General features: G+C 43.4%; 1 protein-coding gene across 2 annotated transcripts in view; it reads left to right on the top strand.

Moving 5' to 3' along the window:
• The window catches only part of PEX14 (peroxisomal biogenesis factor 14), a 99515-nt gene that overhangs the window by 9458 nt on the left and 64542 nt on the right, over nt 1–25515 (top strand). Inside the window, exon 2 of one of the 2 annotated variants that reach the window (XM_054009168.1) lies at nt 5778–5825. The exons of the other annotated variant lie outside the window; for it this stretch is intronic. Coding sequence (XP_053865143.1) covers nt 5778–5825 — 48 coding nt within the window. The remainder of the gene's footprint in view (nt 1–5777; nt 5826–25515) is intronic. 2 annotated transcript variants of the gene reach the window in all.

Raw genomic sequence — 25515 nt, 5'->3', positions numbered from 1 at the left:
TCTATCAGGGACTGATTTATTGCGTGAAGTGTAGACGCGATAAATTGATCCCCGATCGCTCTCCCGTTGACTGCTGAACTCCAGCTTGGTGAGAGGTGGAAGCAAAGTCGACGGGGGAGCCGTGGCCATCGATCACTTTAACATGGCTTGTGTGGTTGTCGGGGGAGCCGTGGCCATCGATCCCGCGCCACAAGGACGCAAAGTAAGTAATTTTAATTCGATCTAAGATACATCGACTTCAGCTACGCTATTCTCATAGCTGAAGTTGCGTATCTTAGATCGATTCTCCCTCCCCCCCCCAGTGTAGACCAGGCCTCAATTTCTTGTGCTAGAAACATCCTTGCTGAGTCATGGTGACAGGTAGTCTATTGTGGACCTTGTGGACTGAGATTTGAAACGTTCCTGTAATGCAATGTACATTTCTTAATCACACCTTTCCATTGCTGGAGAATAGCTGCTTAAGTAAGCGATAACCCTCTTGACATTGTTGATACCTGTCTGGGGGTGCCAGTGTGTCTTTGTCTCTGAAAAACTGGTTTGTGCCTGCTTGTCTTAACCTTGGAGCATGTTATAACAAAGATACTTAGTAAAATCTAATACCTTCTCATACAATGTTGATACACACATTTTACCAAGACAACAATATTCAGCAGATTGAGTCTTCAAGTAATATCTCCCAAGGCATACTTTGTACAAAATTTATCATAGTCTAATAAAAATGATGACCATAATAGTATAGACCACCATAGTGGAACTTGGTACTAATATGGGTGCTGCATCCACTAGGGTAGGATAATCCATAAGCACAATGCTTGCCGTGTACAAGGTTTTTCTTTTCTGCAGTATAATGCTGCAAAGCAGAGTGATCTAAAGACAGGCTGGACCTATTTTTAATGTGAGGGACAGAAACAGGAGAGATGGTCATGTGGATGGAAGGCACTGGTGGTCTACACCTTTCATACTTACCAATACAATACCAATGATTAAGAGTGGAGATAAAGGGGACCACCAGGACCTAAAGATTAAAATGTTACATGTGTGGCTAAAAACACTTTTAAAGCCACATTGATCTGGCCTGGGCTGGTCCCAGTGCCCAGCTGTTTTTTGTTTTGTTTTGGGGAGGGGATGATCAAAGCAAATTTTAGTGCTTTTACAGCTGCAGAGACTTAATTCCCCTAATTGTTTAAGAGACAATATCAAGGCAAGCTTACCCCAAATCTGCCAGTATCTCTTACCTATTTATCCTCAGGCCTTTCTGCTGAGACTGCAACAAGGGATGGGGTGTTTTGTGATGTAGACACCTGAGCTCTACATCCAGCCTCCTGAACAGCTATCATATCGCATTAATATATTGTCTCAGCTAGTGAACTGGAGGAGAAATGCTCCATGTCATATGAGACTAGCTCCTTAAACTTTGAATCGTCCCTTGAGTTTCCTGTGTTTGGAAGCTTTGCTGCAAGGGAAATGCACCCTCTCCCTCTACATTAAAAACAGTTGTAAACATGGCTGATACAATCGAAATACCATAAATAACTCATAAGTCAGAGGCATATGGTCAGTCTGTTTAAAGGCAGCTGTCAATCCGAGTGCTTCAGTATTTGTCCTATGAGTATTCAGAATCCAAATTCCTATTGATAAGTGTAATGTATGGTTTCCCAGAGTAACCTGTGCTTTATATAGAGGAGTTAATCATTGCAAATCCAGCATCAGACAACTTCCAGGAATAGCCAAATGTTTCACGTGTGCGGAGTGAGTTTACAGCAAATATTGGTTAGACTCCAGAGGGAAGTGCATATGGGCATATTCAGGGAACTAGTGGAATATCCTACAGTTGTACAATCTGCAGTGTTACATCAGGGAAGTAAGTTCTTTTCTACGTTTTGCTACTGACTTGCTCTGTGAGTTTAGGCAAATCACTTAACCGCTTGTTGCCTCAGTTTCCATATCTGCAAAATAGGAATAATTAAACCTCACATTAGGGGTGTGAGGCTTAATTAGTACTAGAAAAATTGCGTTGATTTCCTTGGAAAGTGCTACAGAAGGGCCAAACATACTTATTCTGAATAACCGGTTTTCGTAAGCAGAAGATCTATGGAATAGTGGCACAGAGAAGTGATGCTCCATAGCCACATGTAGCTTTTAGGGTTTCATCAAGAGTTTTATCAGTGTGCTTTTTTCTCGGCCTGTTCACAGAAATTCTTTCCATTGACTTCAGTGGGCTTTCAGTCATAGACAGCATAGCGTTAACTACAAGAGAGCTCCCCATATGGTCCCTAAGTACATTAGGTGCTGGAGTGAGAGCATGGGGAAAAGAGGTACCAACCAGTGTGTCAAAGTAAGTCCTGAAGGATCTTGAGGCCTTGGTGCTGTGGCATTGTGTCAATATGTTGGGAGATGGCTTCAGGACTCCACGGCCCAGTTATTTTGTGGTTTATAGACTCGCTAAGTAGCTCACCAGCTGTACAAGGCTGTGTTCCGCTGTCATAGGATATGTCTGCCCTAATGTAGGCTTTTGTTAATGTGTAATCCCGCTGGGTTGTAGAAGGGAGACCTATCTCACACACAGACTCCTACTGTCCTTCACCAGGATTTGAAAGATGCACCAGATACCTGCTAGCCAGAGGACAAAAGGAAAGATTGTGGAGAGGGCCACAAGCTACATCCGGAGGCAACAGCTCCATTTTTTTTTTTTTTTTTTTTGGTGCTTTCCCAAGCATCGACATGGTAAACCTGACCTGATTCTTGTAAGTTTCACTCTTAACCCCTGGGTTCTAAAGAACAGCAGTAAAACAGACCAATGCTGTGTCAGTTCACTCAGCTTTCCCAAGCATCAGAAATGAGCAGCTGCAGAGTCACTGGAGCTGATTTACTGCAGACTTGAGCAGACACTATTACATAAGTTACACTTCATGTTTGGTAGGTTTTCTCTGCAAACATAAGGGCCATAAACGTATTAAAAAAAACAAAAAAGCTTAAAATCTGCAGAAATTGGCTGCTTATATCCTCAAACTCACTAGAGAGAACTTCACACTCCCTGGTGATAAATAGATAAGTGGATGTTTCAATGTCTGTCCTCCAGATAATGCACAGTGGGAGCTTGCAAATTGTTTCTAGAGTTGGAAGAGTGAAATCTTAGCTGTCCAAACTGTTGGGAATTGCGATTGAGGTTGGATTTGGTACTGTGTGCTTAGCAACCCAGAAACTCTAGTTTGCCACCTGTTAAAGGTGGGGGAGACTGCAGGGTTATCAGTTTCACCTCTCAGAAGGGGTGATGCTGATCGAGGGTGAACCTGTTTTTTTCCCAGCGTCATCCTCTGCAGATTGCTCATACGTGCTGTTAACTGAACTCTGCTCAGCTCCCCAGACCAGATAACCACAAGGCCACTCCTAAGGCTCCTAGAGTGAGAAAAATGAGCAGGTAGGACTCAGGATCCCCACACCTGAGCTCCCATCTTAAACATTTGACCAAATTCCCACAGTGTCCTGAAGAAAGTTGGCCCCACCACACTTTGATATTCTACTCTGTAGGGTCCCTTTCCTGAAAGCCTCCTCCTGATCTTAACCCTCTGGACACCAGCATTTTCCAGAAAACCAGCCAGACTACGGAGTGTTTACTATGAGGTATGCAGATGTCCGCAGTCTCTAAGGGGTTAACTTAGCTCTGATCTCTAAATAAACCACACCAACTGTATTTTTGTTTTAATCTGTAGATTTTTCCCATTTTTTTGGAGAGGAGACCTTAAGCTCACTTGGTGGCTTGCTCTGACCCTGCTATAAAATCTCGAAAGCAGGGGTGCGTAGGCAAGAGGGAGTGAATGTGAGGCCAGTGGAAGAGCTTGTAGTGGGGAGATAGTGTCCCTCTTAGTAGCTTGGAGATGGGGTCATGCACTTTAGCACTTGGACACCCTTCTCTTGGTGCCATGTAATACTGTCTCCTGCACTCAGATAGAAGGGTAATGGGACCTGCAATATGGGGACCTAGAGGATATATCTGAGTCCTGGTACTGCTGCAAGTATGACTGGGAGCAATGAGGTTGCAGTGCAGTGAATTACTGGCACCCTCTTGTGGTAAATGCTTGTTCCTAACACACAGTGCCTTATTTTTTAACATGGGGAACATTTGAGATACTTAAGAGGTGTGATATGTTGTATAAGAGTGAGTCAGACAGCATGGGGGAGAAAGGTCTCTGAGGTCTGGTCTACATTACACGGTTAGGTCGACGTAAACTGCCTTGTGTCAATCTAGCTGTGAAGTGTCTTCAGTTAAATTTCGCTTTCACTGATGTAAGTATCTCTCTGCACGGATTTAGTAACACCACCTCCCCGAGCAGAGCAGAATGAGTCACTAGTGATGTAATTGAGTCAACACAGTATCAGTGCAGACAACTGTTCCTGGCTTTCAGGAGCCATCCCACAATGCCCCACACTGACAATTCAATCGATACAAGTGCGCCTGATGAGGACGCGCACCGCCAACTTAAGGAGCCAAGTGTGCGCACACAAGCGATTAAATAACTGTGGTGGCTGTATGCTGATGTAAGTTAGGTTGACATAATTTTGTAGTGTAGATATGGCATGAGACTTTGTGGTGTTACTTGATGGTTTAAGATGAGGGCCTTGCATGCACGCAAAACACCAGCTTGTGCTAAGGAAAGGGGCCTCTGCACGCTAAACTAGCCTCAGTATTTTGTGCTGGTGAAACATGGATCTTTGATAAAGTTATTTCTGCTTTTGGACTGGTGAGGCAGTCAGCAAGGTTAAAGTATGATCTGAGCCTGAAAGCTAGGATCTCCTGAGTTCTAAGTCCAGCTTGACCATTGCTTCAGGTCAGATAGCAAGTCAACTCTCTTCAACTCTCTGTGTTTCCATTTCCACATCTGTAACACGAGAGTGATAATTCCAAGCTCACTGGGGAGTCGTGAGCTTGAATATATTTCTAAGGTGCCTGTTACCTTGGTATCTTGGTTAAGTGTAAAGCTCTTTGGAAATAGAAACTCCCATGCAAGTGTTAAATATCATTCATAAATTCATAAAGTTGCTGTGAGGCCTAATTAATTAATATGAATTTGGTTTTAAATCCTTGGATGAATGATGGTAAAGAAATGCAAAGCATTATTATATCCCATAGCTGGGACATGCCCAGCTTCAGACTAAATTCAGTCTTTCTACACAGGATAATAAAATACTGGACCAGAGAGATGTACCTTTGAACTCAATTTAATAACAATATTTTGGACTTCTATAGCAACTTTTCCCCTCTGTGGAATTCAAAGCCCTTTGCAAACATTAAGTCCTGGGAGGTGGGTGAATTGTCATCCTTAGTTTACACATGGAAATCTTGAGGCACAGAAAGGGTTAATGGCCTGTCCAGTGGTGCAGCTAGGAATTTAGGCATACTGATTTCCAGTCTCAAGTTCTGTCCACTAGGTCACCTTGCTATTTACTCCTGAAGTGTAATTATCAGGTATGTTTCTTTCAAATGGCATGACTGATCTGTCTGTCAGTGATTTCTTTGACTCATGGTGACTCCTCAGAGGTGCTGAGCACTTACAACTTCCATTGGATTAAATGGAAGTTGCAGGAGCTCAGCATCTCTGATGTCCAGGCTTTTTGGGTCACGTGTGATCTTTGGTCCATGACAGAGCTGCCATTCATGTCAATGGTTGTGTGTGCCTAGATCCTGGTCGGGTACTGTGGGGCCTTAACATATAAGCACTTTTAGTTGTCTCCATCAGGTGGCACTGTAACATCACTCTTTTTTTCTCTCTGCTCTGCAGACTGGCTCTTCTCCTGGGACTGAGAATGCCGTGTCTCGGGAGCCACTGGTGAGTTTATCGAGATGCAGAATATAATTTCCTTTCAAACTATTAAACTGAGTTTTATAAATTGTTCCCTTAGTTGCACCTTTTTGCATAAGTACTTTCTCTCTTCTTAGGCGCATGTGTTGTGCTGAGAGAAGGTCTAAACCATCCCATGCTACCCTGCTGGTGACCTCTGAATTATGACCTTTGCCCATCACCTCCTTCCTTTCCAGGAGTTAGTTGTAGGGCAATCAGTCCTCCTTGCTTATCTGAGCCCTGGGCTGTCTTTGAGCAAGAACACTGCTTGTCCTAAATGTGCATAGTGTGTGTTGTTGATCAATGTGTATTAGTAAGGAGTCTGAACCCATTGAAGAAAGACCTCTGAGACATGATTTGAGCTTGGGTCCTGGAGGTTACTGTCCATTAAAACTAACCTCCCTATTCAGAAACCTCATCCCAAGTTGACTGTATGCTCAAATAAGCCAGGAGTGAACTCAGAGATTGCTGGCAGCAGGTATTGCATGTGATCCAATGTTTTGACTTGTACTGTTTTGGAAGGGGCTCTGGGATTTGTGTGTGTGATGATAACCAGGCGAAACCTTCTCTCCTTCAGTGCTGTGGGTTGGGAATTGAGCCACCGTTTTTCTCTCCTGGGCTGCAATAACTTCATATTACCATTTCTCTTCTCGGCCCTTTAGCCCAACCAAAACACTGCCAAAATAATTGTTCCTCTGCTGACCTAAACAACACATCACTCCTCTCTTTAAGTCTCTTCAGTAGCTTATGCTCGGTGCTGTTTTCAGTGGGAGTTCTGGGTGCATGAGGAATGTAGGACCAGGCTCTCTGTCTGTAATGTTAAGCCCCAACTGCTTTCTGTAAGGGCCCTGCATTGGTAACATTAAAACATCTTGTGTCTTGGATTCTTTGGCTGGAGCATCCAGGAGCTGTTTTTTAAAGGAAGGAAGTATTTCTTTAGAGATGGTGAGTTAGCAAGTGAGGCTAAAGATACATCTTATAGAAGGGATGCTGCTTATGGACTGGTAAATTTGGAAATCTGAGCACACAAGCCTTGTAATGAACATCCCTCTAGCCACATACCACTGTGAGCATGCCCTAATTGGTTGAAGCTCCCTGTGCCAAGATTTGTTCTCACTGTTGTTGCTTGCTGATGTCCTGTTCTGTGAGAGTGTATTTTTCCAGGAAGCCCAGAGTAGGCTGCAAACCCTCACAGCCGGCATTGGTCTAGAAGTTGCTCTCTTTCCAGGCCAACTCTAACATTATCTTCTATTTAATTAATATCTTTCCTCCTCTTTATACACAGCTACATGAGTGTTCAGAGGAAAGAAAACACATAGCAGCTATATATATGTGGGTGTGTATATAGATATAAAATATAAATAACAAAGAACCCCCAAATTAACTCTGATCGCATAATGGTGAACCCTGCATGTGGGGTAGCCAGAGCCCTGTTGAAAGGTGGAGCTTTTCTCCTTATTTTTAAATTAATTTTGTATATTCAACTCTCTGAGCCTCTGTCACATCTGCTTAAGAGTCATTATTGCTTAGCTGAGTAGCTGTAGAAGCCTTATTAAATGAATAGTTCAGTTCTGTGAGCCAGATGACTTGCCCCACACTCTCTTCTGCAGCTCCCGCACACCCACAAAAATGCACGCTCCCCCTATGTATACAGTGAGGCTTGGGCCCAGGCAACAGCCTTGTAGGCAGCTGGTACCTGTCACAGGCTTAGACGTGCTCTGCACTACCTCAGTGGCTACACAGGGCCCATCCTGTAGTTCCCTTCTCCCAGGGACACTTCAACAAAAAAGTGCGACTGGGATCATGCAACAAAACCCCCTTCTTGGGGCTGGTTTAATGAGAAAGCAACAGTCTCTTTTCCTCACCTCTCAGCAGGACATATTCAGTCTCTCCCAGCCTCGCCATCTGAGCAAACACAGTTCTTTCCCCTGATATCTCCTTAAGTTGTTCAACACTGAACATAAACTTCAGCCTCCTCAGCTGTTTCCCGGTCGTCTTCCTACTAGAGGGGTAGGGGATTCCCATGACCCCTTTCTGGGTCAAAGTCTCACTCAATTCCAGAAAAAAGAACAGGAGTACTTGTGGCACCTTAGAGACTAACAAATTTATTAGAGCATAAGCTTTCGTGGACTACAGCCCACTTCTTCAGATGCAACTCAATTCCAGGCCGCTTTTCAGAGTCCCTTTTCCGGAGCTCATCTTCTGCTCTACCAGCCCTTCACTGATCCTGGGTGGGTCTCTCCAGCCACTGCTGACCCCTAGTCCTTCCCACCATACTGCTGAGCTCCCAGCTCTCTTTGTTTCGCTCCCCACAATTAATTACTACAATTAAACTGATTTGCAGAAGGCCCTCAAACCCTTTTTAAAACTTCTTTTAAACTGAATTAATTGTTCCACACTAGGGGTGTGCTGATAAGGCACAGGTGCACTGGTCCTAGCTCACCCTTATGGGCCAATCATCCTGGGACAGCACCAGACTGCAAAATGTTCACATAAACAGCAGAACAAAATTTGGCTCCAATCCATGAGTGGGCTCTATGTTGGGGGGGAGCCCCCCTGAATCCCGGCTTAGCCCCACTCACTTCAGAATTGGTATAAACTAAGCAAAAGAAGAGGGAGGCCTGTTTTTATAGACTCATAGAAGCTACTGCTGGAAAAGAATTGTGACCCAAATCTGCTGAGTACCTCCAACTCCCTTTGACTTCATTGGGGACTGAGGGTGCTCAGCAGCTCACAGGATGGGTCCTTGCTTGAAAGGGAGGGAGGAGAGTGCTTTCATGGATAGCTGTGTGGTAAGAAGGTTGAAGGCAGGCACCTTATGCCAGGTCAGCAACTGCGACGTTAGAGTCAAATCCTGCTTGCATTTTGCGTGTGACTTGAATGGGGCTAGCCAAGCACCCGACCCTGCATGGTGCTAAATGGTGCATGCTACCTGCTGAGTACCCTTCACCCCACTAGTTTCAGCAAGAGAGCAGGCTCAGGCTTGTTGATTTCAGTGGGAGCCGTTGGTACTCAGTTTCTTGCAGGAGGCATTCCGCAGGATCAGGCAAACAGGATATGCATACTCTCTGCTGCATTATGGGCATTTACAGCACAGCTTGTCAGGGTTACTGAGGGTTTGCAAGATGGAACCATACCAAACTGATTTCACACTGGTCTCCGTAAAGCCATTGCATAGTTTCAATTTCAGCCACTTGTAACCTGAGTGTGATTGGAACAACCAAACTGGAGGTTTGTCCCATTATTTTAATCCCTTGAACTGTCCAGTCCTCTTATGATAAACTGTCCACATGTAAAAAATCCTCCCTAATGAGAGGTCGATGTGATAGAGCATTGATAGTGGGGAATGGGCAGGGAAAGCTGTAATTTTTGCAGTGGAGAGCGGACACTCATTTCCCTGCTGTCGGTCTTGGCCCATTAAAATTTGCCTTGTAGCTCCGTGGTGGGAAGCGTAACCTTGTGTTACAGAGTGTCAGCATCTCGCTCCACTGCTGTTTACAGCTGCATTTGTCATCATTGGTGTGGGATCAGCCTCTCCTTGAGTCCGGCTGATCACTGTCACTGCTGGGTCCCTTTCTGCTGCCCCCGGCTTTTGTTTGTGCAGCCATCTCCCATAATGCTCTGAGAACTTGTGGAATTTGAATAGGTTTGTCTTTTCGCAGCCACTGAAAGCAAAGTCCTGGGATGTGTAAAAGACCTAATTACAGAGGACAAAACCCCTCTCTGGTTAAAATATCAGACCTCTCCTTTCCTCTTTTTTGTTCCTTTTCTATCCTCTTCTTTTTCTTTAGTCTTCTCTCATTTCTTTTTTTGTTATCCTTTCTCCCCTTTCTCTTTTAATCTATCTTCTTTTCTCGGTCTCTCGGCAGTCACATTGTGTAGCCTTTTAAATCTAATTTTCCATCCCAGAAGTGTTTCTCAATAGCTCTCCAGTGTGTTTGATGTCAGGATCTGGTTTCTGCCAAACCTACAGTGGCAGCATAAGTAGGGACTGTAAAGTTCACACACGCACACAGATATCCAGTCTCCTGACCTGAACCTGGGTTGGGGGAGAACCTGAAAAATCAGAGCCATTATTTTTTTGCTGTCTATAAAAGCACTTAAGTGAGGTCCTTCTACAAGTTGCTTGAGTCTTCTTGACACAAAACATACTTGCTCCCCACCTGCTGTTTTGTGTCTGGGAGAAGCACTGTTTGTAAATGTAAATCACTGAACTGGTTTCTAGTGAGGACTCTTGGCATGGAGAGCAGGATATTTTTCCTCCCCTCCCTTAGCAGTTCCACCTTCTCTTGTGTTTGCAGAATCACTTAGCTTTTCTCTCTCTTGTCAGTGTGGTGTTTCCCCTTTTGTTTCATGTAGCAGGTGGTGGCCTCAGGAATTGGAGCATGGGCATTCCTTAATGGGCCCAGGCAGAGTATATTGTAAAGAGGGTTATTATTGCCTCTCAGGCAGAGAGTGTAGAATTAGCTGGTACCCGTTAGAGTCCTAAGCCTTTCATGCACCCCTTCTGGCTCATCATCCTTTCATCTTCTCCTTCCCCTCTAGTAGTTGCCATGATACTTATACAGCCCCTTCTATCCAAGGATCTCCAAGCACTTCATAGACCTTAGTTTATTAAATTCTCATAACATGCATGTGAGGTGTATGTGGTATATCCATTTTACAGAAGAGCAAACTGAGACACATTAAATGACGTGCCCAAGGTCACACAGCAAGGTGGTGGCAGAGTTAGGAATAGAATCCAGGAATCCAGAATCCCCGTCCCCTCTTCCAATAACTAGACCACATCCTCATCTTGGTGCTTCACTGTGGACTTACCTCTGTGTTCAGGAAAGCTTTTGGCTGCTTCATCTGCAGTGAAGTTTTTGAGTTAGCATGGGAGGGGGGTTGATGTAAAGTGATATTCATTGCACCTTACCTCTACCACAACTACTAAGAGCCATTGCTGTACTCCAGTGGTTCCCAAACTTTAACAACCTGTGAACCCCTTTCACTAAAATGTCAAGTCTCGCGAAACCCCTCCTAAAAATGAATATTTCCAGGGATTTTCTCCTTTACCTGAGTATAAATTATAAAAGCAGTGATCTTGGAAATATAAAATTTGTTTTTATGACACGCTTATTACACACTATTATTAATTATTATTTATAATTACATTATTTTTATTACATTATGAAAATGGCAACACTCTTCCAAGATCTCACTTCCGTAGCTTGTATCACTTTGAATAAGCCTGTTATAAGACAAGGCTCCTATGTTTCATCAAGGAGTATCAGATTTGAAACAGCATGAAGGTATTTAAGAAGCCAACTCAAAGAGTTCCTCCTACATATGCATTCAGGTCTTGAGCAGACTAGGCAAACAACACACATTACAACAAAGCTTAAACTTGTTCTTCATAATAATTTTAAAAACAATACTACCTGCCTATTTAATTTTAAAAACAGAAAAAAAATATCCACCTACCTTTCCATTTCTTATAAGGAGTCTTGAAGTTTAAATCTCAGTATGCTAGATATACTTGCTTTGATCTGCTTAGCTCTTGGAAGTCCAGGGGCTCCAGGCTTTTGGCCCCGTGCTGTCCGGGGCCCCTAGGGACAGCTCTGTCCACCATTAGGGAATGTTTTCCCGAGAACCCCCTGTAACATTTCGTGAACCCCCAGGAGTTCACGAACCCCAGTTTGGGAACCACTGCTGTACTCCAAGCCTTTCCGAGTGTAGGCTGCAAAACACAGTCTACTCTGGAACCATCTGAATTTCTCTGGAGGAAATACATTTTGCTGCCTGTTAGAACATGGGGACAGTTCGGCTTCATTGTTTTTATAGGGTTGCTGCTTTAATTTGTCCTTTTTCTTTTTTTTCACCGTTTTCATGTGAATTAAAATAAATTTGAGAGGGGGGGAGGAGAATTAAACAGTTGTATCCAAAATATTTTCCAAGCTCTTAATCCTACAAGTTGATCTCACAGCTACAGTCAACAAGTTCAGTGTTTGTATCTGGGTTTGATTTCCTGGACCATGCGCTGAGGTCTTGGTTCACAGTGGTAATGTTGATATTTGGATCCTCATGCTACAGTTGACTTGAGGAAGGACGTTCAGAGGAACTTGTGTGGGCCAAGGCCTGGTTGTGCTTTCAGATCCTGGCACCGTATGTTTGCAGGAGTGTATTGGATGATCCAGGAGGTACTGTGGTTACCATTAAGTGTGGTCTGCACATGGCATGATGCTTGCAATGCAGGAATTGGGGAATGGGATGTGAATCCTTTTCCTAGTGGGTTGTTGGTTTAATTCTGGACTACCTTTGTGGTGATCAGAAGTTATCTGAGAGCTACCCTGGTGTCCTGTGTGGAATGAGTCGGTGGTCTCCGTCCAGTTCCTAGTGGAGAGATACCTGTGTCATGGTCATCTTTCATCCCTGCAGGCTCCCTCAGTTATAGTAAATGTTTAGGTTTGCTGGGCGATTATGTTGTCTGTCACCTTGTTGGAAGTCTGAGCAGAGGTGCCAAAGGTTGAAGGGGTCATGGAGACTGACTTGACCTCTCTCCCTGAGAGGGGAGCTCTCCAGGACATGGACGAGGTGTATGTGAGGAAGCATGCCCTGCTGCTACCCATTCTGTAAATGCTTTGTGGGCAAACAGGACTTCGGTCTCCTGGGCTGTCTGGCACCTTTCCATGAGCCTTAAATATTCTTTCTAAAAGCATCTTGGGGCGCAGATGGATCTCGGTCAGTTTGTGTGAGCACAGGATATCTGGGAAGGACAGTTCGATTCCTGGGTGCTTCCAGTGCCAAATGTTTTGTCAGAGCCATGTGAATGAGCAACAAAACCAGTAAAAAGCATAGTAAATATTTATGCTGGGTAAACCCTCTGGGAGCAGAAACTGGAGCTAGGATGCTGGACTCTCCCCATGATTTATATCCTCTCTCAGTTGGCTGGATTTGAGCATCTACCATTCAGTGGCAGACAAAATTGTGTGTTTAGGCCCTTCCCGTTTCATGTCCCCATTCCAAGCTTTGCTCATTACCTTACGCTCCTGCCTTTCTAGATGAGGCTGAGGAAGAGTTTGTTAGAATTGTGTGGGAGGAGCTAAGGGCTTGAACCCAAAGTCTGAGCACCTTCGGCTCAAACTGAAGTTGTGAAGTTGTGGGTAGTCGGGACCAAAAAGGATCAGGTTATTCAGTCCTGGGGCCCTTAATTACATAACCAAGCCCATTGAGTTGAATGGGTAAGAACTGCAGGATTTGGCTTAAAGCCCTGATGCTGCAAGATCTTGACTGCATTCAGTGAAGCCAATTATAGTTCAGAGCATTCAGCATCTCTCAGGATCAGGGCCCAAGCTTGTTGCTGTTTTTCTGAATGAATCATTAAGTGCATCCAAAATCCAAGAAGTGATAATTAAAAGGTGATGCAGAATAAAGGGCCTTCTACAGTGTTTTTCAAATGTGGCCACATGCAGCTACCAGGGGATTTTTCTGCGGCCACGACAGCCTCCTGGGTCGAGATGTGGGGTGGGAGGAGCAAGCAGCACCCAGCTGTTGCTCCTGGCTGCCCTCGTGTTTGCTGGCACCGCCAGCAGGGGATCAGCAGCCTGCACTATGCAGTCCCCTGGGGTCTCCGGGCAGCGGCTCTGCAGACGTGGGGCCAGTGTGTGTGTTCAGTGGGCTTCGGGCTTCAATCCTTGGGCTCTGATTCTGGGCTTCAGCCTGGGACAGCATGGCTTGGGCTTGGAAAAATTGTCAGAGCGGCCACCAGCAGGGGTTAGTGGCCGCACTCTGAGGCCACCAAAAAAATTGCCCTAAGAACTAGGGCTGTCAATTAATTGCAGTTAACTCATGCAATTAACTCAGAAAAATTAATTGCGATTAATCGCAGTTTTAATCGCTCTGTTAAACAATAGAATACCAATTGAAATTTATTCAATATTTTTGGATTTTTTTTACATTTTCAAATATATTGATTTCAATTACAACACAGAATACAAAGTGTACAGTGCTCACATTATATTATTATTTTTGATTACAGATATTTGCCCTGTAAAAATGATAAAAGAAATAGTATTTTTCAATTGACCTCATACAAGTACTGTAGTGCAGTCTCTTTATTGTGAAAGTGCAACTTACAAATGTAGATTTTTTTTTGTTACATAACTGCACTCAAAAATAAAACAATGCAGAACTTTAGACCCTACAAGTCCATTCAGTCCTACTTTTTGTTCAGCCAGTCACTAAGACAAACAAGTTTGTTTACATTTATTGGAGATAATGCTGCCCACTTCTTATTTACAGTGTCACCAGAAAGTGAGAACAGGCGTTCTCATGGGACTTTTGTAACCGGCATTGCAAGGTATTTACATGCCAGATATGCTAAACATTAGTATGCCCCTTCATGCTTCGGCCACCATTCCAGAGGACATGGTTCCATGTTGATGATGCTCGTTAAAAAAAAAAAAGTGTTAATTAAATTTGTGACTGAACTCCTTGGGGGAGAATTGTATGTCCCCTGCTCTGTTTTACCTGCATTCTGCCTTATATTTCATGTTATAGTAGTCTCGGATGATGACTCAGCACATGTTGTTCATTTTAAGAACACTTTTGCTGCAGATTTGACAAAACACAAAGAAGGTACCAATGTGAGATTTCTAAAGATAGCTACAGATTTAAGAATCTGAAGTGCCTTCCAAAATCTGAGAGGGACGAGGTGTGGAGCATGCTTTCAGAAGTGTTAAAAGAGCAATACTCCAATGCGGAAACTACAGAACCCAAACCATCAGAAGAGAAAATCAACTTCTGGTGGTTGCATCTGACTCAGATTATGAAAATGAACGTGTCAGTCCGCACTGCTTTGGATTGTTATCGAGCAGACTGCGTCATCAGCATGGACGCATGTCCTCTGGAATGCTGGATGAAGCATGAAGGGACATATGAATCTTTAGCGCATCTGACACATAAATATCTTGCGACGTCAGCTACAACAGTGCCATGTGAATGCCTGTTCTCACTTTCAGGTGATATTGTGAACAAGAAGCAGGCAGCATTATCTCCTGCAAATGTAAACAAACTTGTTTGTCTGAGCGATTGGCTGAACAAGAAATAGGACTGAGTGGACGTGTCTAAAGATTCATATTGTTCTATTTTTGAATGCAGTTATTTTTTGTACATAATTCTGCATTTTTAAGTTCAACTTTAATGATAAAGAGATAAATGGCATTCTATTGCTTAACAGTGCGATTAAAATTTTTAATCGCTTGACAGTCCTATTAAGAACCCATGATAGGAGTTTCTGAAAGTCTCTCCTCTGCCTGAAACTGGCCTTCAGAGTGAATGCAAGGAAGGGATTTCCATTGCAAAGCTTCTTGGTTTGACTGACTTAAACTCAGTCTCACTTAGGACACATGCACAGTTAGGGCCCTCGGACTTTTTCCGCATCCAGAACCGTAGTCTGTGTTTTGGGATTAGCAGTAGTGTGCATGCAGCCTTCTTGGAAGTAATTCTCAGCTTTTGAAAGCTGCTAGGAGATACAGAAGTGTTCTGGAGGGGACCTTGTGCCCCCATTCTCTCTCCCCCTCACACCTTTTATAGTTTACAGCTAAAAACAAGATTTATGCTTCTTTGCTACACAAATTTTCTTTCTGCCACAATGGGTTTGTTTGAACAGTCCAGAGTGGCGGCCTGCATTGAGTGATTCTCTACAAGTAAATCTATCCAGAGGGGATTCCCAGACAGCCGGAGTCAGCAGGCAACTAACTTATAGCCCCCAGCGAAACATTAGTCAAGATAATTTACCACTGTCAGCCAGAGAAAGACACTATCAGCTTTGTGACCTCGTGTACAGGCAGTAACCCTAATGGTGCAATAATGCTTCAGTTTGTTTGGGGAGTTCCTGGGTATGTTGCTGTGGATTTCCAATGGTGGAGGATGATTCCATCAGGTCTTAGAGGGCAATAGCTGAACAGATTTCAGGCCAGGAAGGGGGAGTTCGATGTGTCTTGCTACATTATGCAATATCCTTTGGTTTGTTGCAGAGAGAATGCTTTAATTTATCAATCAATTTTCTGTTGTGTTTGACCTTTGAATGAAGGGTTTTTTTGTTTTTTTTTTATTTGGCCTGGTTTTGTCTCTTATTGTGGAGTGTTCACTGACTTATTTTATTTATTTATTTATTTATTTATTTAGTGGTTCATGCGAAATGTACTCTCTTAATTTGTCGATTCCTTTTACTGTGTTTTTAGACAAATATACATACACAACATGAAGACACAAATGTACTTACAGAGCATCGTTAAAGAACTCTGTCAGGGTCAATTTAGGCCCCAGATCTGCAATCAATAGGAAGGTTTTCTTGAAATTATTTTAAAACCCAGTTACAGTAGAACCTTAGAGCTATGAACAACAGAGTTACGAACTGACTGGTCAACCACACACCTCATTTGGAACCGGAAATACACAATCAGGCAGCAGAGACAAAAAAAAAATGGTAAATACAGTGCGGCACTGTGTTTAGCGTAAACTGCTAAAAAAGAATCCATAAAGAGAAAATCAAACAAAAAAGATTCAACAAGGAAACTGTTTCTGTGCTTGTCCCATTTAAATTAAGATGGTTAAAAGCAGCATTTTTCTTCTGCATAGTAAAGTTTTCAAAGCTGTATTAAGTCAATGTTCAGTTATAAACTTTTGAAAGAACAACCATAATGTTTCGTTCAGAGTTAGTTACGAACAACCTCTGTTCCCAAGGTATTCATAACTTTGAGGTTCGACTGTAAGTATTTTTATGTGGCTGTCACTCATCTTCCTCCTCTTGCTGTGTTTATAACCCAAACATCGCAGCATTCTGCTAGTGCATGAGAGATGGAAATTTGCTGCTGTTTTAACATTTCCAGTAGTATTGAAGGGCCTACACAAGGTTGGGGCCCCATCATGGTAGGTGTTGTACAGACATATGACAATCCCTACCCCAGAGAGTTTACAATCCAAAAGACCGTCCAAAACAGGGGGATAAGACAAACAAGCAGGCTGTGAGGGTGGGGGAGACAGGGTAACAAGTTATAGGATGTGCAAAATGCTTAGCCATTCAGTAGTAGTGGTCATAACTCATCACCTGCCTAGTTGTCATCAGCTTGCACTTTTCTATATGCGTCTTGATGAGTTTTGAGGAGGGAAAGTGACTAAGCTTTTTCTTCTTCTTCTTCAGGCAAACAGCATTAATGGTCAAAAGTTGATTAGACTTTTAAAATTATTTTAAAATAATTTTTATACTCAAAGGTGTTCTAACACAGGTGAGGAAATTAATTTTAAAATTGTCAGGCCAGAAATGTCAAAACTTAGGTGTTGAACATAAGGCATCTAAATAAGTGGTTTGACGTTCAGAGGTGCTGAGCCCCTATAGCTCCTACTGAAGTCAGTGGGTTCTCGTGTTGCTCAGCTGCTCTGATAATCAGCCCACAAAGTTTTTGGCAATCATTTTCAATCTGAGAGTGTCCCTTTAATCATGATGAATTTCACTATGCTTGTACGATGCTTTTGAGGTGTGAAGCTCTCTATACCTGCTAAGCATTCTTACCGTTGGAGTGTTGAGCTGCCAGCTGGTGAGTCTGTGTTGCTTGGCAGCCCCACTCCCTGCCTGCCCAGCGAGATTGGGAGCCTTTTGTAACCTGCATCCTGGCTGTTGGAAAGGGCACCTATTAATTCTGCACAGGCGACGGTGCGCGGCAAGGTGGCGCCTGCACTGCGTACACTTGGGTAATGACGGGTTGTGGGATCAAGGTGAGATAATGGTATCTTTCCAAGCATGAGTGTGGAGAATGTGCTGTGTGCTGAATGGCTTACAGAGGGCAGCAGCCACTCACGATTCCTCTTGCATAGAGAGAGAGACACCAGTCTCAAAACTTCACGGCATCTGCTGCTTTTCCAGCCTCTTGAAAGAACTCTATGCAGAAGCCTTGCTCTTCAGGGAGTCATTTGCCTCCAGATTATTTAATTCCCACTCTGAAACCTTTCCCTTGAGAATCTTAACTCTCCCCCTGCCTCTAGTGCTCCTGGGCAGTTTGGACTCTGCTGCTGTGCTCAGACACATGTTGCCTTTATCAATTTTTAACTTAATCAGAGAGGGCTAATATGATGATGGTGGGTAAAGAAGCTATGAGAAAAATTCAACTCCCAAACTCTATCTGCCTGCAAATATTTCACACTTTCCTTGATTTTGTCTCCCTCTCGCTTTTACTCAGGGGAACATGAGTCCTTCCGTGTCCCAGAAAGAGCTTAGTTCAGTGCCCAATGGACAAGTGTAACTATCATCATGGTTGACTCCCTTGTTGACCATCAAGGATTGAATGAGTCGCAGAGACGTGAGCTCCTCTCCAGTAATAACAAATTGCCATTTCCACCTGAAGATTTCAAAGTACTTTACAAAACCACTGAACTCACCACAGGTCCCCTGGCTGGTGGGTTAGTAGCACTATCCCTCTGTTAAAGGTGTGGTCACTGAGGCACAGAGAGATGGAATGACTTGCCCAAGGATCCCAAAGCACTTTACAAGATAAATATACAGGAATCATGTCACCAATGTAATGCAGCCATCTCTGAGATGTAGGGCAGCAGCCAGGTTAATAGAATTAAAAAGATTAGAGTTGGGAAAAACCTGAGATCAGAGCGTCCTTAATGTTTCATAGCGTGGGCCATCTCCCCTCTCCCACTCTCAGAACATTTTTGTGGCAGCTGCAGCGATTGCTTACCTTGGGCATTCTCAAACATCTTCGTGGAGGGGTGCTTCTCTCCTCCCATTCACAATTGCATAGACCATCTCCCTCCCATTCACAGTCCTATAACATCCACAGCAGTGGCAGCTATAGAATCATAGGACTGGACGAGACCTCAAGAGGTGTTCTAGTCCAGTCCCTTGCACTAAAGGCAGGACTAAGCATTGTCTCTAGACCATCCCTGACAGTCCGCATGGCAATTGCTCAAAGGAAAAAGTAATGAATGGTAGGAGATACTGATATTTTTAGCTTTTATTAAAAATGATTACAAAATGGGAACAAGGAAAAAAAGCACCATTGTATGATCTGCTGGGACCATCACTAGGCCACAGTGAGAAGTGCTGTATTAGATTAGCTGTTCTATCTCTCGTTGGCCAGTGCATTTACTAGTGCTTTGTAGAGTCTTGTTTTAAGTGGCTCCCACTTAAATGCCACAGTAATAATTCCACAGCCTAGTACATTTTACTGTCAGGAAGTTTCCCTGTTATTTAGCCTAAATATCCTTAGTTCCATTCCATCACTCCTGTTTATTCCCCCATGCAACCATAAATGAGCCCTTTCCCTCTTTAGCATCTGTACCCTTCAGATGTTTGCAGACGGTTATCATGTTGTTTCTGCCTCTTCCCCCCCGCCCTCCCCCATCCAGGTCTCTTAGCCAAGTTCTACATATTTAGCTCATTTAATCTTTCCTCATAAGTCAAGGCTGTAATTGACAGCCCTGACACGGAGAGTTGCATTGGTTACACACGCTGCCAACAGGATATAAATACTTTCTATGCAGTGATTGAGAATTATAGTCAAGATTGTGATGAGCCCTCCCCAGGCCCTATTTTTGGTAACGCCTTTCTCAACGCCAGGTTGCCTCGACCCCATACAGCAATGGCTCAATCTCTCACGTTGCTGGTAAGGGTCACCAATCACTAGGTCCATCTCCATCACTGGTCAGTTGTGACACCCAAGGTTTAAACCAGCTGGGGGTCCAAATCAAGCCTGGATTTTCATGAAAGTGTTTACCTTTATGCAGTCTGTGCGCAAGCCCTGGGTCACTGTGGGTCATTCCTTCTGGGAATGCAGCGTTGAACTCCAGGCACGGTGTGGTTACTGCTGCCCCAGTCAGGAACAGGAGCAGGGGTTGCCATACAGATACAAAGATAGAGATTCCAGCATTCTAACCTTGTGCGTCCAGTGTTCAGCTGGTATGTTTGTTTACTGCGAGTACGCTGCTGTGCAGAAGCTCTCAGCACTGGCAGGGCACTGCCATGCAGAGACTTACAGAATTGACAAACCCACCCGGCATGGCCAAGAGAAAGCGCACGATGCTGGCATTCCTGGCTGCCACTGCTGTGAAGAGGTGTAAGGGTCCTGCTGATACAAGCGGGAGCTGGGAGAAGGGCTGTTATCCATAGCCTGTGAGGTGTTGGAATGGATAAAGGGGTAACCCTGTGTTGGTACGCACAGCTCTGTTTTCAGCTGAGCAGATTTTGTTGTAGGTTGCCGTAAGTGACTTGTCTTCTCATGTTTCCTGTACTTTCTGCGAGGAGATGGGTGTAGCAGGCACTAGTGTTGGGGAGCTGGGAAGTGGACGGTCTGGTTTTTGATGCTGTGTTCTGTAAAGCTTCGTACGATGCAGATTCCCCGCTGGGGCTAGTTCACAAACATTACGTGTATTATTGCAAAGCATGCAACATAAAGAGGGCATTTTATGAAAGGGAATATCAGAGGAAACATTATAGCAGGGACCTTTATAGCCCTTCCATTATTATGGTTTAAATCTTGACGTGGCCTTTATTTGCAATGATACTGGGACCAGTAAAGAAGTGCGTTTCTCCCCTCACCAGCCCCCCACCTCTCTTTCCGCATCCTCTTTTCATTCTTTTCTTCCACATCCTGTTCTGAATCTGTGGTGCAGAGATACAAATCATTAAACATGCAAGCAGTCAGAGAGCCAGGTTTCGGTTTGTGCGGAATCGGCCCCCTTTGACTCAGAAGTTAGAAACCAGATGACTCACTGTTATGCATGTTTGTTGTTTTACTAACTGTCATTTTGCAAAATACTGTTAAAGCTTCAAACCACGATTACTGGAGTTTGAGGTGGTGTGTGTGTTCGTGGTTCTTTTGGAAGATTTTAAAAGTAATTATAACTGAGCTTTCTCTAAAGAGCTGAAAATTGCATGTATTGGCAATATAAAAATATGTAGGGATCCATTTTGTTCTACTACCTGAAAAATATTGTCTGGATCAATTACTTGAAAAGCCCCCAGGTGCTAAACATCTGGTGGGGGTTGTAGGGCCCCTCTTTTGTGTTTTTTAATATATGCCCAAAGGGACAGGTTTCTCAAAAGGCAAGCAGACAGATGTTTTTCATTTGTAGAATTTTAAGAAATAAATGCCATTCCTGCTTTTCTTTCTTATTTCTAACAAAATTCTAGTATTTCCTTTCTAGGACCAGCAAACTTGAGGGTAGGTCAGTGGCAGAATTCCATAGCAATAAAAACCTTTAGCAATGTGGAAAACCAGAAAAGATATCTAGAAATCTCTTATTTCCTAGTGATTCGTTACTATTTGTACAGCAAATCATATATTGTAAATTCAATATGAATTGTTATTGTTTTTATCTGCAGTACTTTTTAATTGTAAAAAATAGAAATGCATTTTTATTTGTTAAATTCTGCAGGCATGATTCTGAACTTTAATTCAGTGTAAATCTAGAACCACTCTATCAAATCAGTAGAGTCACACCAGTGTAAAACTCAGATTTGTGAGCTCAGAATTGGGCCTTATGTGTGAAAACGGCACATAGCTCCCTTCTGATGGAATCCACTTGTGGTTATGGATTTCCCCCGGCTTAGTTTTCAGGCCCCCACCCTTTATAACCACTTTGTGCCACGGTTCATGTTGTGATCTGTTGCAGCTCCTGTCACAACACAAAGAACTGTGACGTAGCCCGGGGGGGGGGGGAGGGGAGTGGATGGAGAGGGGGGGAGGGATAGAGAGACTTACCAACCTGTCACAGTGTATTAGAAAGTGACAAATTAGTGGCTAACTTTAAAGAAATAGTTTGTGGTTGAAGTCTCTTTTTAGATTGAGATGGGGCATCTCTCAGTTTAATGGCAAAATAGTCATTAGAAACAGAAAAAGGTGCTGCTGCTAATATCAGAAAGTTTGGATGCATGCCCACTATCAGAGGGTTGCTCTAATCAGATTGTTCTGATCAGAAAAAGAATGTCTCGTTTATTTTATTTTATTTTTAAGAAAAAGGAACTCAGTGCTTGTGAAAGTTAACAAATTGATAGCCCCAGAAACCGAAACCTTCTGCTTGTAGGACAGATGCTACAGTGGGGGTGGCATTGCAAGCTTCCCCCCACTTTGGTATGGAAGGGACCCCCTATAGGGACAATAGGGGAGTTCAGTTTCCATAGCCCATTCGATGCTTGGCTTCTCTTCTGAGGCTGCAAAGAAGCATGCCAATTCTTCCATTTAGCTGACTATTGTATATACTTTAAAAGGGAAGGTTTTAATGTAGTTGGCTGCTATATAGACTGTTAAAGGGAAGTTATTTATTTTAGCTGGCTTCTGTATGGATTGTTACAAGGGCGTTCTTTTAGCTGCCGTTGTTATATTGACTGGTAAATGCAATGGACTGTATTGCTAGTAGCTGTCATGTTGCCTGTTACAGAAAAGATCTGTATTTAAGCAGTAGCACTGCACTGGGATCTCCCAGGCAGGATATTAATGCTAATTCATCTGCTCACCCCCTGCTGTGAGTGTTATTTGTTTAAATCTGTAGAATCCCACAGCGCGTTTATATCCTCACTAGAGTGAGCTCCGCTCCCTGTAATTATTTAACATTATATGCTGATATAAATTGTAACAGTTAAAGAATGGTAATGAGTAGCAAAAAAACCCACAAACTTAACCTTAGAAATGGCAGAGTCAGCTCTTAAAACAGCAGCCAGCAACTTTCTCTCTCTCTTTTCCCAAGTCCATAGGTACAATATTGTGCATACATTATGTGTGCGTGTGTGTTCATGCTTGCGCTGGCAACTGTGCCAGGCAAGCTGTAATTATGCAGAATATACTGTGTAGCTTAGTCACACACGCATAATTACATATGGTGCCGAAGTACAGTGAGTCTCTCTCTCTCTCAGCAGTTCAGCGTCTTGATTAGCAGTTTGATAGGTGATTTGAGTTGAGGCTACCATATTGGTATAGGAAATGGTGCCCCCTGGATCATCCCTGGGGCTATCCACAGGGAATATGTGTCCAGAGGTTAAGCTAACAAACCATTGGGTGTCAGTATTGTTCCATTTAAATGCATCTGGCAGAGAGTTTGTGTGGCCATAAAAACTGGACTTTCAAAGTAGCAGTTTTGTCTGTAAACAACTAAGGTACAATTTATATATTCATATCTATACCTATTTCATTTGTATGTAGAGGCAGGTGGATATATCTAGCAGAACCATTATATTCTGCTGATCTGAATTCTTTGCCATTTCGTTTAGATATTGTAGCCTGCTTGCCCTAAACTCTCATGTGTTATGGCCATGCGCTGTTAAACAGCTGCTGCGTTCTGCTCCAGAAGTAGCTGCACTTCAGCAGTGGATAACGTGACCCCTGTGCATAATTTTTATATCAGTTTAAAACTTGAGGTTTTTAGAAATAAAACTTTTTATGATGTGCAGAATTACCCGTGGAAACAACAAACAGTAACATTCAGTTTAGATTTGTGAAAAGCTTTGGCACTGCTTGGTTGGAAGGCGCTATAGAAATGTAAGTAGCTCTTCCATCCATGCACATGGCACATCCACATGTGTTACTTATACCTAGCCAAAATCAGATCTGTATTACAATAGAGAAATATCTAAACTGGATAAGGAAGCTTTCATCTACTTAAAAAAAATAAAACTGTGTAGGAATGAGAGGAAATCCTATAAAAAGCAAAGAAAATTCATTTTAAAAAGATTCCTTCATTCCCTCCCTTCCTCCTCTGATTTCAGGTAGGGAGTAAAAGCTGCCACAAGAGGAGCCGAGCTTGTGCTTGATTTGCAGAGTAGCGTGATGGTCGGTCGAGCTGCGTTGGCAGCATGGACCTGTGCCAGACTTCACCACAATTCATACTGTGTCAGTTTAATAAATGCACTACTTAAATTATGAAATTACAAAAGAAAAAAGAGAATGCACTTATTCAGACTCTTAATACATTAAAAATAAGGCATTAAAACACTGACTTTTTTTTCCCTTCCAGAATCAATAATGAACAGGAAGGGTTGTAGACATTAACAGTCATGGACATTCAAACTCTTATACATAAATTATCTTAGAAAAATGCACATAAGACTTGAATAATGTAAATACATTAATGCATTTAATAATTTAAACATTAAAGCGCATGCAGGAATTCGCAGCAGAGGCTGTTCTGAGATAAGGAACGGTCCTGGAAGTTGTGTGTCCCAAGATCGATGGCTGGTTTCCCCTTGAGAAAACTCTCTGGGGAAGTCGCGCTGTGCAGCTAGATGACCGCCTGTCCTGAGAAATCCCAGGATGTTCGCCATCTCATCTGCTCCTTCCTCTCCCCCACTCAAATCCCAATGACATGAAAAATCCAACCTGTATCCTGAATTCTGCTCTCTCTCTCCATGGCACATAACTTGCAATTTGTCTGAAAATCAGGTGCAACAATTTTGAAGAAAAGAGAGAGTTGTGTCTAAAAACAAAACACCAACAATGGTTAAAGAAGCTGCTGCAGCCAGGGAGTTGAGAGGAAGTTGCAGGACCCTCCGTTCCCATGGCATTGTGCAGGGCAGGAGACAGGGCCTGTGCTTGCGAAGATGGGGAGAAGAGCTGGGTGGAGGACATCTGGAATCCAATCTCCTGTTCTCCTGGGAGAGAGGCCCAAGCTGAGAGCCAGCCTTAAGTACAAGCAATGAAATGGGGATCCTGCTCTTCTGTGTCTCTTCATGGACCCATAATTCACTGGCCAGCCCAACTTTCATTCTTTGGCAGCTGTACCAGGGAAGACCACTCTACCCAGTCATGCCCTACTGCAGATCATAAGGCTGCCCCATCTCCAGCATACTGACTGTGTGCATGCTTCTCTCTGTTCTTGCTTTTGACCTCCCCTTTGGACTGAAACACCCTCATTACTGTAGCAGCATCTGACTAGCACACCAAGGTTCTCATGCCAGGCATTTTCCTCAGGACTGAGTTGTGTCATTTCTCTGGGTGTAATTAAGTTTGAAAGGTGTTGCATCAGCCCCTCACTGAATCTCCCTTTGGTTCAGATCCTAGTTCTCCTTGCCTTCTCTACAGGGCAGCATGCAAGCAGTTGCTTTGGAGGCCATTTGCACCCTGCAGTACTCCTCACAGAGTGGTGTAAGGTATCCTGCTTAGCTTAGATACCGAGGTGATGGGTGCTAATAAAATAAAAATTGCTTAGTCTGATTCTGAAGGGAGACAAGATGTTCGTTAATTAAAGGAGCCTGGCACAGGGCAGTTGTAATTATAGGTGCAAGAAATCTGAAACTGAAGTGGGCTGCGCAGATGGGGAAGTGTAAGGAGGCACCCAGAACTGCGGGCTGTGGGCAAGAATGCAGCAAAACCAGATTCTGGAACTCTTTGGCAGAATTTCTTATTGAATTCCTTTTTATTCATTTTTTTTTAACAGAGAGCTGAACCTGTATGTGTGTGTATGTGCGCGTGTGCGCGCTTGCATGCAGTGCAGGTTGCATCCTGTGACTGGAAGGGTGATATTATTAAAGCCAAGGAGATTGGGAGGAAAATCCTGTTGGAGAGACAGACCCTGCCCAGAAAAAGAGTTTGGAGCTAACGATCCCCCATTACTCCTCTGGTTGTACTGTTGGTGATTCCTCTGGCTGTTTGTCCTATTTATCATCTCCGCACCCTTGTATCTACATCACTGCAGGGAAGGA

Source organism: Malaclemys terrapin, chromosome 19, assembly GCF_027887155.1.
Source record: "Malaclemys terrapin pileata isolate rMalTer1 chromosome 19, rMalTer1.hap1, whole genome shotgun sequence".
Classification (NCBI taxonomy): Eukaryota; Metazoa; Chordata; order Testudines; family Emydidae; genus Malaclemys; species Malaclemys terrapin.
The sequence above is the reverse complement of the archived record's forward strand: the minus strand, read 5'-3'. Positions and strand labels throughout refer to the sequence as shown.